This window comes from Pseudophryne corroboree, chromosome 1 (assembly GCF_028390025.1).
Source record: "Pseudophryne corroboree isolate aPseCor3 chromosome 1, aPseCor3.hap2, whole genome shotgun sequence".
NCBI classification, from domain to species: domain Eukaryota; kingdom Metazoa; phylum Chordata; class Amphibia; order Anura; family Myobatrachidae; genus Pseudophryne; species Pseudophryne corroboree.
The window spans coordinates 744287585-744300527 of record NC_086444.1 but is presented as its reverse complement, the minus strand read 5'-3'; the positions used below and the strand labels follow the sequence as shown (position 1 = coordinate 744300527).

The window sequence follows — 12943 nt, the reverse complement described above, 5'->3', positions numbered from 1 at the left end:
AACTTAACTGTCAAACCTTGAATAATGGAGTCACACTAAAGGCACTGATATATCAATACAGTCACTGACTGAGGGGTGCAATAATGGGTATTATAAGGGATGGGGAACATGCTAATAGGGGATGGTGGATGTGCTATAATCAGTTGGGGAGGGGCAGGTACTGATGTATAATGCAGGCACACATACCTTATAATACTTATTATTAAACCCAATATTTTTAGCGTTGACTGCATTATATGAGTGCCCCCCCCCCCCTCCCTGATTGTAGCAGCATAGCAGGTCCCCCATCCGTTATAATACCCATTATTACACCCCTCAGTAAGTAACTGTATTGGTTACAGATCAGTGCCACACTGAATGTAGCAGGCATCTCCTATAAACGGTAGTACTAGGATTTTAATTACCTACTGGTAAATCCTTTTCTCGTAGTCCGTAGAGGATACTGGGGTTCCATGTATTACCATGGGATATAGACGGGTCCACTAGGAGCCACGGGTACTTTAAGAATTTGATAGTGTGGGCTGGCTCCTCCCTCTATGCCCCTCCTACAAGACTCAGTCTGGGAAACTGTGCACAAGGAGACGAACATACTTTGAGAGAAGGACATAAAGGATAGTGGTGAGATTACGAACCAGCACACACAAACAAGAGGAAAGTCATGGCTAACCCAACTTTAAACAGGAACAGCAATAGTTAACCAATAATACTTAACCAAGTAACAGTGCAGGAAAAACGAAGCACCGGGCGGGTGCCCAATATCCTCTATGGACTACGAGAAACGGTAGGTAATTAAAATCCTATTTTCTCTTGCGTCCTAGAGGATACTGGGGTTCCGTTTAGTACCACGGGGATGTACCAAAGCTCCCAAACTGGGTGGGAGAGTGCTGAGGTTCCTGCAGAACTGATGGACCAAACTGAAGGTCCTCAGAGGCCAAAGTATCGAACTTGTAAAACTTAGCAAATGTGTTCGAACCTGACCAAGTAGCTGCTCGGCAGAGCTGTAAAGCCGAGACACCCCGGGCAGACACCCAGGGAAAAACCCACTGACCTAGTAGAGTGGACCTGTACAGATTTTAGTACCGGCAAGCCTGCCGTGGCATAAGCATTCTGGATAGTGAGCCTGATCCAGCGTGCAATGGACTGCTTTGAAGCAGGACACCCAATTTTATTGGAGTCATAAAGAACAAGCAGCGAGTCCGATTTTCTGTGACGAGCTGTTCATTTTACACCTTCAAAGCCCTCACAACATCCAAAGACTTTGAAGTAGCAAAGGTATTGGTGACAACCGGAACCACAATAGGTTGGTTAATGTGAAACGCCGACACCACTTTAGGAAGAAATTGCTGACAAGTACTGAGTTCAGGTCTGTCCTCATGGAAAATTAAGTAGGGGCTCTTGTGAGACAACGCCCCCAGCTCCAACACAAGTCTTGCTGAAGCCAAGGCCAACAGTGTGACGGTCTTCCACGTAAGATATTTTACGTCCACCTCCTAAAACGGTTCAAACCAGTCCGATTGGGGGACCTGCAGCACCAAATTGAGATCCCAAGGTGCCGTGGGAGGCACAAACGGTGGTAATGTTTAGACGTTACCCCCTTCCTGGCTTGGATCATAGTCAGGATAACCTTGTTAGGGATCCCTCTTCTGGCTAGAATCAGCCGTTCAACTTCCATGCCATCAAACGTAGCCGCGGTACGTCCTGATAGACGAACGGGCCCTGTTGCAGAAGATCCTCGCAAAGAGGTAGAGGCCACGGATCTTCGAGGAGCATCTCCAGAAGGTCCGGGTACCAGGCTCTTCTTGGCCAGTCCAGAGCAATGAGTATTGCTTGAACCTTTTCCCTTTTTATTCTTTTTAGAATTCTTGGGATCAGAGGAAGTGGAGGAAACATGTACATCATCTGATAGACCCATGGAGTCGTCAGAGCGTCTACCGCCACTGCCTGTGGGTCTCTCAACCTGGAACAATACCGCTTGAACTTCTATTTGAGATGAGAGGCCATCATGTCGATTTGTGGATATCCCCATCGATGTGTCAAGCACCTGAACACTTCCGGGTAAAGGCCCCACTCCCCCGGGTGCAGGTCGTGTCTGCTGAGGAAGTCTGCTTCCCAGTTGTCCACTCCCGGAATGAAGACCTCTGACAACGCCACAGCGTTTTGTTTTTTTCTGCCCAGAGGAGAATTCTTGACACCTCTGACATTGCTGCTCTGCTTTTCATTCCGCCCTGTCGGTTTATGTACATCACTGCCATCACATTGTCTGACTGGACCTGAATGGCCCGACCTTGAAGAAGATATGAGGCCTGCAGAAGGGCGTTGTATATGGCCCTGAGTTCCAGAATGTTGATTGGAAGGATGACTTCCTGACATGATCCTCTTCCTTGAAACTGCACCCCCTGGGTTACTGCTCCCCAACCTCTGAGGCTTGCGTCCGTGGTTAACAGAATCCAGTTCTGAACCTCCGACCCTCAACGAGGTGAGAAGTCTGTCGCCACCACAGAAGGGGGATCCTGACTTTTGACGACAGACGGATCCTCTGGCGCATGTGAAGATGCTATCTTGATCATTTGTCCCACAGATCGAGCTGGAAGGGTCTTGCGTGAAACCTTCCGAATTGAAGCGCCTCGTTAGAGGCCACCATTTTCCCCAGAAAGCGAAAGCATAGATGCACAGATACCCGGGTTGGCTTCAGGACATCCCGAACCATTGACTGGATTACCAATGCCTTTTCCAACGGAAGGAACACTTTCTGCGACTCCGTGTCCAGTTTCATTCCCAGGAATGGAAGCCTCCGTGTTGGCTCTAGGTGAGATTTCGGAAGGTTCAAAATCCACCCGTGATCCTGGAGAAGTTTGGCTGAGACACCAATGCTGTCCAGTAACCTCTTCCTGGCATGCGCCTTTATCAGAAGATCGTCCAGGTACGGAATTATATTCACTCCCTGTTTGCGGAGTAGAAACATCATCTCTGCCATCACTTTGGTGAACACTCTCTGTGCCGTAGATAGACCAAATGGCAGGGCCTGGAACTGGTAGTGACAGTCTTGCAGCCAAACCGTAAATAAGCCTGATGAGGCGGCCTGATCGTAGTGTGAAGGTACGCATCCTTGATATCCAGAGACACTAGGAATTCCCCCTCCTCCAGACCGGAGATCACCGCTCTCAGAGACTCCATCTTGAAATTAAACACTCTTAAGTACGGGTTCAAGGACTTGAGGTTCAGAATCGGCCGTACCGAACCGTCTGGTTTCGGTACTGTACTACAAACAAGTAGGAATAGTGGGGGTCATTCCGAGTTGATCGCTCGCTAGCAGTTTTTAGCAGCCGTGCAAACGCTTTGCCGCCGCCCACTGGGAGTGTATTTTAGCATAGCAGAAGTGCGAACGAAAAGATCGCAGAGCGGCAGCAAATGTTTTTTGTGCAGTTTTAGAGTAGCTCAATACCTACTCAGCGCTTGCAATTACTTCAGACTGTTCAGTTCCTGTTTTGACGTCACGAACACACCCTGCGTTCGGCCAGCCACACCTGCGTTTTCCAAACACTCCCTGAAAACGGTCAGTTGACACCCAGAAACGCCCACTTCTTGTCAATCACTCTGCGGCTAGCAGTGCGACTGAAAAGCTTTGCTAGACTTTGTGTGAAACTACATTGTCCTTTGTAATAGTATGACACGCGTGCGCATTGCGCCGCATGCGCAGAAGTGCCTTTTTTTGCCTCATCGCTGCACAGCGAACGAATGCAGCTAGCGATCAACTCGGAATGACAACCCATATCCCTTATTTTGCAGATGAAGTGGAACTGGAACAATGAATTGCGTCAGTACCAGTTTTTGGATGGCTTGCTGTAAAGTTATACTTGCCTCTTGTGAAGCTGGTAAGCCTGATTTGAAGAATCTGTGAGGTGCGAGCTCTTGGAACTCCAGTCTGTAGCCCTGGGAAATAAGATCTATGACCCAGGGATCCCGACATGAAATTGACCAGATGTGGCTGAAGAATTGTAGTCGGGCTCCCACCTGACAGCCTTCCAGGCATCGCGGTCCACCGTCATGCTGAAGGCTCTGTGCCTGAGCTCTGTTCCTGAGAACTGGCAGTTGCTGGTTTGCATGGTTTACCTCTTGCGCCTCTGGAGGCCGTAGAAGCAACTCTGGTTTTGCCCTTCAACTTGGCAGTCCGAAAAGACTGTAGATTAGGCCCTGAATAGGTTTTCCTGGCTGTGGGAGCAGCAGAAGGAAGATATGTAGACTTACCCGCAGTAGCTTCGGAGATCCATTTGTCTAGTTCGTCTCCAAATAAGGCCTCTCCTGTGAATGGTAGACCTTCCACGCCTTTCCTGGAGTCCGCATCAGCAGTCCACTGGCGTAGCCACAATCCCCTGCATGCTGACACCACCATAGCGGTGGTGCGTGCATTAAGCAAGCCTATTTCTTTTATGGTTTCCACCATAAAGTTTGCAGAGTCCTGTATATGCTGCAGGAGTAAAACAACATTTCCCCTAGACAAGGAATCCTACCCCTCAATTAGGTTACCTGACCATTTAGCAATGGCTTTTGTGATCCACGCACATGCAATAGTGGGTCTCTGGGCCACCCCCGCAGCTGTGTACAATGATTTGAGTGTAGTCTCAATTTTACGATCAGCCGTGTCTTTTAGGGAGGCTGCACCAGGGACTGGCAATACAATTTTCCGTGACAGCCTGGAGACTGATGCGTCCACTATCGGTGGATTTTCAAAATTTTTTCCTATCCTTCAGAGGAAAAGGAAAAGATGAGAGCAACCTCTTAGAGATTTTAAATTTCTTATCAGGATTACCCCATGGTTCTTCAATTCCTTTGAAAATGACTCCTCAGGAAAAATGACCGAGAACTTTTTTTTTTACATTAAAATAAGATTCCTCATACTCCTCTGACACCTTCATCAGGAATTTGCAGAACATCTCTTATAGCCTCCATAAGAGCCTCTATTCCCTGTAATAGAGTAGAATCCCCCCCCCCCCCCCCCCCCGATAGGGGACTTCGAAAACTAATAATGGCTCCCCTCCCTGCTATGACCCCCTGGTATCGCTGAGGGAAACTGTAGTCAGTCTGGAGGAGCTGCGCATCCCTGTCAGTCAGCGTCTGTGTCCACTGCAGAGGAAGAATGGCGCTAGTGAGCTGCTGGATCCTCTCATAGTGCAGGCCCAGCCCCCTCAATGGTGCGCGGTCTTCCCGCTTTTGTATACTGGCTGAGTAATCTGGTGCTTAAAATGGAGAGAAAACCGTTTTAAGGCTGTTATGCTGGTGTGGGTACTGTGTACAGTGTACTGAGACGCAGCTGTGTACTGTGTCTGGAGACGCATTCTGCCCTGGTTAAAAGCCTGCGTCTCCGTACCCTCATGCTGCCATAATGGCCGGCGACCCGCTGAGACGCCGGCTTAGTATTCACCACTCTTCATTCTTCTGGCTCTGTTATGGGAGGTGGCGTGCTGTGGGAATGTACGCTCGCCGTGGTGGGGCTTGCAAATCGTTCCCTCAGGAGCTCAGTGTCCTGTCAGCGGGGAACGGGACCATTAACCCTTCAAGAGGTTGGGCCGTCCCCTTACCCCCACAAAGTCCCATGAAGCAGGCAGGCTGGTGCCATTCAGTCCTGCCTAAAAATAACAAACAGATAAAATAAATGCAGAAAACTCTTCAGGAGCTCATCCGGGCACATTTTCTAAACTGGGTCTGGTAGGAGGGGCATAGAGGGAGGAGCCAGCCCACACTATCAAATTATTAAAGTGCCCATGGCTCCTAAGTCGAGTCATATATACCCCATTGTTCTAAATGGAACCCCATCATCCTCTAGGACGTAAGAGAAATAGAGTATAATAACATATTGATATATTACCAGTCAGTGTGTTCCTCCCCCAAAGCCAAGATTGTAGCAGGTGTATGTTATACACTGTACTTAAAAAGAAAACACTGTAATAAAAGTACACTGGAATTTCTCATGTTTTTCTCTGTGCACGTTCAGACTCCGTTCTCTGTGAGTCTGACGTCATACACACGTGTGTCATGATGGTTCACACACACACACACAATACTGCAGGACTGCAGACATAACTTTGTTGGCAGACCCCCCTGGGACCAGCAGGGCCCCCTAGGACACACAGGGCCCTAAGCAGCCGCTTTGGTTGCCTTGAGGTAAGTCTGCTAATGGTGGAAACGGGCTAATTCAGGAAGTATTATTAATGCGATCCCAAGTGCAGTTTCCAGATTATCGAGAAACTGCACAGGTGCAGAACGGGTTATGCATGATCGCATGCATCCCTTCATAAGTCTCTGGGCGATCAGGTGTGGGGCGGGGACGGGCAGCATTTTCCAGGAGTGGCGAGACAAAAGGTCTGCTTCTAAAGACAAAAATTTCTTGGCCTTGTAAGGCCCCCTGCAACAGCCATCCTGCATAAGCTGAGGCTTACTCAGCTGGCCGTTTGCGAGGAACATCGGTCGTGATGTTGTTCTCAGGCTGCGACTTTAATGTGCTGGTACCACAAATGCAGCAAGAAGGTGTCCGATACCTCCTTCTGCGCTTGCATTTTCAGTGGACGCATTTACAAAGCTGCCTGTGTGCATTTACATAGCTGCCTGTGTGCATTTACAAAGCTGCCTGTGTGCAGCTTTGCAAATGCATCTACTGCTGAATGAGGCCCACTGTGCGGTAATATGGAGCAGAGAATGAAAATCCTCACCTCGTTAGCTTAGTTATGTGGCTGGGACAATCGTTGACTCGTATTACCATCTTGTTTTCAGAAAATTGTAATTATTAGGAAGGAAGTATAAAATGAGAATACATTAAAAAGCATTACCTCTGATTTTGAAGATGCCTCATCGTCAGAATTCGAATCCTCGGCCTCCACTGCTTTTTTTACATCAGTATCTGGTTTAGGTCTATCTACTTTATTTCCCGGTTTTTCTTTCACTGGTTTTTTGTCTGTATAAGAGGTGGTGGTAGTGATAGTGGTATTTGTAGTAGTATTAGGAGGACCACGAGGGGAAGTTCCAGAAACTACAAGTCCTTTGGAGCTGCCCTTTTTCGGCTTTTTGCTGCTAGATTTGGGTGAGTCTGTGTGTGGGGGCCTCTTGCTGGAAGGTTTGGTGTCAGATGGACCCCCTTTCGGAGACATATTCTCCACTTTGGGCTCTTTGAGGGCCAATTTTTGCTCCTTGAAAGCTACTTTAATAGGTGCCTTCTCTTCCTTGGGTGGTTTGTTCTCTACTGGTTTTCTTGAGGAAGCAGGCTCCTTAACTTGCTTGTTTACTTCACTTTCTTTGCTTTTGCTTTCCGAATCTTTCCTTAACCGTTCTCTATGTTCCTTTGTCACTTTGTGTGGTTTTGAGGTTTTGCTGCTGTCCTTGTTGCCATCCTGTAAAAAAGCAATGATATCACTATGCGCATTATAGAAATAATTTTTCAGATTTATTAAGATAGTGGGAGAAGATACTTTAAAGGGGGGTACACACTAGGCGATTTCAGCCTAAAAAACAAACAATAACAACATAAATGTCGTAACAGTTTATTTTTAGGCTTATATTGTCCAGTGTATATGGGGCTATTAATGGTGACCGATGAACAATGCGCGCTCCAGCACACCGTTCAATGATCACCAATATTGAGCTGACATGCAGCTCAACCCGTCAATGTTGGGCTGAGCTGCATGTCCGGGAATGCCGGCAGTGACGTCACTGAACGTTATCATTGAACGATAATGTTCAGTGAGTACGCACTATGGGGGTAATTCAGAGTTGATCGCAGCAGCAAATTTGTTAGCAGTTGAGCAAAACCATGTGCACTGCAGGCGGGGCAGATATAACATGTGCAGAGAGAGTTAGAATTGAGTAGGTTACTTTCTGTGCAGGGTAAATACTGGCTGCTTTATTTTTACACTGCAATTTAGATTTCAGTTTGAACACACTCCACCCAAATCTAACTCTCTCTGCACGTTACATCTGCCCCACCTGCAGTGCACATGGTTTTGCCCAACTGCTAACAACTTTGCTGCTGCAATCAACTCTGAATTAGGCCCTATATCGTTCAACGATATAGTCGTTCACCGCCGGCATTTAAATATCGGGTAGTGTGTACCCGCCTTAAGCTTAATGTGGTAAACACAAACCTTTGACCCATGTGATGACTGTTTAGCCTTTTTAGGGTCCGAGAAAGCAGATAGGGGGATTGTGGGTAACATGGGGTAGTCGGGGCTTGGTCGTGATACAGTCTCTGCTCCCTCTGGCATGACCATCACCTGGAGAAAAAAAAAAAAAGTCAGTGTACAAGGGGTCACATACCTGTATTTATGCAAGATAATACAATAGGTGCACTTCTAGAAGGCTATATTTTACATATGTGTAGTGTATTGAAAGGTCTGTATGTGTGTATTTTGACAATTGATTAAGATCATTTTGTGCCCATCTGTTAACATGTCTAATGACTATAAACTTAAAACTACAAAATGCAGCAACAGCACCACTCTCAGGATCTGAGTGGAAAGACACACGATTGTCCATGTTTTTAAATATATTACAAGTAAATTAAACTGAAAGCTTCAGTGCAAATGCAACTTTGAAGTCTACTGTACTCCTAGGAGTTTGTTATATGGATACTAAATATGACTAAGCCGTCTTCGCTGGGTTCAGTGTAGCATTATTCTAGCACTGACTAGCTCCTTGCTAGTAGGTATTGGTGCATTATAGCCATGAAACTACTGCTGAATTATAGTTCTAGCTACATGTGCTCACCCCTCCTGCTTTGAGCAATTTCCTGCGGAACTCCTTGGTTGGATTATTGAAGGTCAACTTCTCACAGCGTAAATGGTTTACTGGCGGATTCCCCTCCAGGTTCAGAAATAAGTCGTATGTGAAACAAACTTTCTTAGGTTCTTCCTGTACAAAACATCAGAAGGAAGGACAAATGTGTAGGTTGCTGCAAAGTATATACTGATAATCCAAAATGTAACCAAAATCTGAACATACTACTATACCTTATTTTTGAAGTAGACTTCTATAGGTAATATGAAGCCAGCGTATCCAGTTTCTTCAACTTTGTATGGGGGTTCCTTGCATACTGCAAAAGGAAAGGCACAAAAAGGTGTTTTATGTCAGCAATATCCATAACTAGAAGCTTCAGAATGAAGTCAAAGCTGGGTTTACACAAAGTCTATACTACACTGATATATCTCAAATCAACAGTAGCACAATCACAACTAGGGGGACTAAGGGACAAAGCACGGATGTACAGTAGAGGGACGGAAAGCACGCCAAGCTGATAATTAGCATACTAGTGTGGTTAATAAGCTTTATGCCAGTACAGATTGCCAGGACCAAGGCGAACACTGAAGGAGAGGGGAGATCTTTCTATCAGTCTTTTACTTAATTAAAATCCCAAAGTTCTGCTAGTGATATGTGCTCTCATAGATCAGAGAAGCCGACTGTGCCAACATCATACATGGAACACATCCTAATAGTTCTACTTATATCCCTATACATACACTTCTTATTCTACACCAGATATTTAGGTTTAACCACAAGGGAACCGATTACACATCATAGGCAAGTAGAACACAAGAAAATAAACAATATACAAATATCGCAGTATCAATGGCTTATCACTGTACCCTCTATTCAGCTTCACATAGTAGTTTTGTCAAATTTGTATTTTACAGAAAAAGATTTAAAGAAAAATTAAAATATACAGAGTTTGCAACAATGTGGTCACAAAAACATATAAGCTTTACATAATGTTACTAGATTTAGCCACATATTTGTATTTATTAAAGAATGTAATACATTTTATATATAGGCAACAGCACTGTGCCATCAAGGGGTTAAACCATCTTTCATAACACAACAGCCCTGAATAAAGCAGGCTATGGGGCTGATTCAGAGATGGACATAGATCGCTGCATACGGAACCAGATCTGCGTCCATCTCCACATGCTGGGGGCTGCCCAGCACAGGACAAGGCCACCCAGCTTGTGTGACGGGCCACTTCCCGATGCATCCGCAATTAGATTGCGAACGCATCTAACCACATTTGACCCCTGGCTGCGCTGTCAGCAGCCATTTTATAAATTGGAACGGATGCGTGTGATGTCACACGGTGGGAGTAAGAAAAGAGAAGTGGTGAGCTGTATTGGAGTGAGAAGCCCCAGAGTTTCCCAAACTCCACTATTACAATCCAGGTTTTAAAGAGATCCTTGCTTGAGAACAGATGACTTAATTAGTACCTCAATTCGATTTAACCATCTGGACTCCAGCATGGATAGCTTTAAAACCTGGACTGTAATGACCGAGTTTGGTAAAAATCTGCTATTTGATGCTGATACATTTTTTTCTGTGTGTAAGATACCTATGTAAAAATCAACAATGTCTAACAGAGCAAGAGACATGGGGCCGGATGTAATGACTTGCGAGATGGCCGGAGCTCCGAGACTTTGGCCGAACATCGTACGTTTTTTAAAAGCAGCAAACGTTTACAAGGCAAAACCAACCTGGTTTTGCCTTGTAAACGTTTGCTGCTTTAAAAAAAAAACAATAAAAAAAAAAAACGTACGAGCTCGGCCGGAGTCTCAGAGCTCTGGCCATCTTGCAAGTCATTACATCCGGCCCCTGGGGCCAAATGTAATACAGTGAGAGTTTCAGAAAGTGAGAGATTTGGTAAGGTTTTTCAGATTTTTTTTTAAAGTAGCAATCATTTACACTGCAAAACCAGGTTGATCTTGCTGTGTAAATGATTGCCACTTTAAAAACAAACTACAAAACCTTACCAAACATCTCACTTTCTGAAACTCTGACTCTATTACATTTGGCCCCTGGAGTCTGATTTTAGAGGCGGAAGCAATGTTGATGTTGGCAGCAGGTGGTTTTGCGCATGCGTGCCGATGGTTACCGTCTGTGTACACAGGGTGAAATTGGCAACAGATAGAGGCAATATCGGTGGGCATTCCTGGGAGGAAACAGTGGGTAGATACTCAGATGCGCAGTGGCACCATAGTGTCGCTCAGATGCTTGATGGTAAGATGGATGCGTGATCAATTGTTACTTTTTGCACAAAGATGCAAAGCAGCAGCCTGCGGGTGTCTCTGGAAAAAATGCACTGGTTGCGGCATTAGCATAAATACACAGTTGCACCTGCATACAAAGAAGCAGTTGCAACTGCATCCACCGCTGAATCAGGCCCCTGAGCACCAGGAGACCATGGGCCCGATTCAGAGAAATTAACACTATTGAAATAAACTGGTGGCAAACTTTAAAATGTAATTATTTTAAATTTACTATTTCATTTTTATCTCTATATTTAAAAGTGTTGTCTGCTTCTTAGCATTATAAGATCAAGTGTAATAGTGATCCTACCATAAAAGCACTACTACACATAGTAGTAAATGTAAAATATCAGCACATATCATGTCGGTATCAGTCTTCCTGCATCACCTCTTTACCATGGCAAAGCGGGAAGCACTAGCACCAAGATGTATTAACATCTCAGCTGCTGGAGAAGGGAGTGAAAACTGTCCCCTCCGTCGATGCCTGTCAGCGCCCCCCGCACCTTCCCCGCCGGCTCACGGCGCATGCACTAGATCTTGCAAGATCTCCTATGCAGCCCAGAGTTGGCAGCCGCCTCAGCGAGGGATAGTGCTGTCCCTGGCTGTGGTGTATGGGCAATGACACCTGCAGCTGTCAGAATGGTTAGTGCAACTGACCGTTTATACACTTCCCGCCTCATCAGCATGCTATCTCTTCTCGTTCTTGCGCCCCTGTCATTTTGCACGTACAGCCGATGTCATACACGGAGAAGCAGCATCAGCGCTGATACCACTTCTCCCCATATCGAAAGATCGTTCATTTACCCCGTAACCTCTTATTGCTGGGGTAATCTTTGAAGGAAATCCATGGGGACATCACACAGATGCTACAAACCATTTTTGGCATGTCACACACAGCACTAGCATTAAGCATTGTGTTTTACTAAAGCATTGCAACTAGGAGCTGAACCAGTCAGCTCCTGAACACACTATTGCGATAGCCCAGGTGCCAATCTGTAGGGAACAAATAAAAGCATTTACCTGCTGTGTATTTAGAACCTGCTCCATAGGATGGAGAACTACTATAGGGCAAATGGGAAGGCAACAAAAACAGAAAAACATTATGTGCAACCCTAGCGACCAGTCAGATATTAGCTGTGAACTATATGGCAAAATTCAGACTGTGAAAGGTAAGAGCTGGTTGGTTGCCATGGGCTACAGCACAATGGTTTAAGTATGTGTTTATTATAGGCTATTTATATAGCACACACATATTTGCAGCACTTTATAGAAAGTACTGTATTTCAGTTATTCCCATCAGCCTCTGCCCCAGTGGAGCTTACATGGTATATTCCCTATGACACGGACGGGATCAGTACTAAATGCCGCCGGTCGGAATCCCGGCGGTCGAAATACCGACGCCGGAATCCCGACCACACAATCCCGACAGGGGTGGTGAGCGGAACGAAGCCCCTTGCGGGCTCGCTTCGCTCGCCACGCTGCGGGCGCGGTGCCTCGCTACGCTCGGCACACTATTATATTCTCCCTCTATGGGTGTCGTGGACACCCACGGAGGGAGAATATGTCGGGATTGTGGCAGTCGGGATTCCGGCGTCGGTATTTCGACCGCCGGGATTCCGTCCGGCGGCATCCTGACCGCATCCCACACGGACACGTACACAAAAAAGGGCAGTGGTAATCAACATATGTCACTCCAGCTGCTGTGGAACTATACATCCCAGCGTACTCTGCCAAAGTTTTGTAATTCGGGCTAAAACTAAATCTGTGGTAGGGCATGCTGGGATTGAAGGCTGCATGTTGAATACCCCTTCAATAGGGTTCATTTTGTTTGTTATAAACCAATTTACTGACCAGTATGTTTCTGGTTTGTGGGAGGAAACCGGAGCACC

At 46.1% G+C, this 12943-nt stretch overlaps 1 protein-coding gene across 2 annotated transcripts in view; it reads right to left on the bottom strand.

Moving 5' to 3' along the window:
- Nucleotides 1-12943, bottom strand: part of MLLT1 (MLLT1 super elongation complex subunit) — a 116298-nt gene that overhangs the window by 66939 nt on the left and 36416 nt on the right. For both annotated transcript variants that reach the window (XM_063916436.1, XM_063916429.1), the window contains exons 3-6: nucleotides 8994-9076; nucleotides 8752-8895; nucleotides 8130-8258; nucleotides 6822-7379 (exon numbers count right to left, since the gene is read on the bottom strand). In XM_063916436.1, the coding sequence (XP_063772506.1) occupies nucleotides 6822-7379; nucleotides 8130-8258; nucleotides 8752-8895; nucleotides 8994-9076 (914 nt within the window). The remainder of the gene's footprint in view (nucleotides 1-6821; nucleotides 7380-8129; nucleotides 8259-8751; nucleotides 8896-8993; nucleotides 9077-12943) is intronic.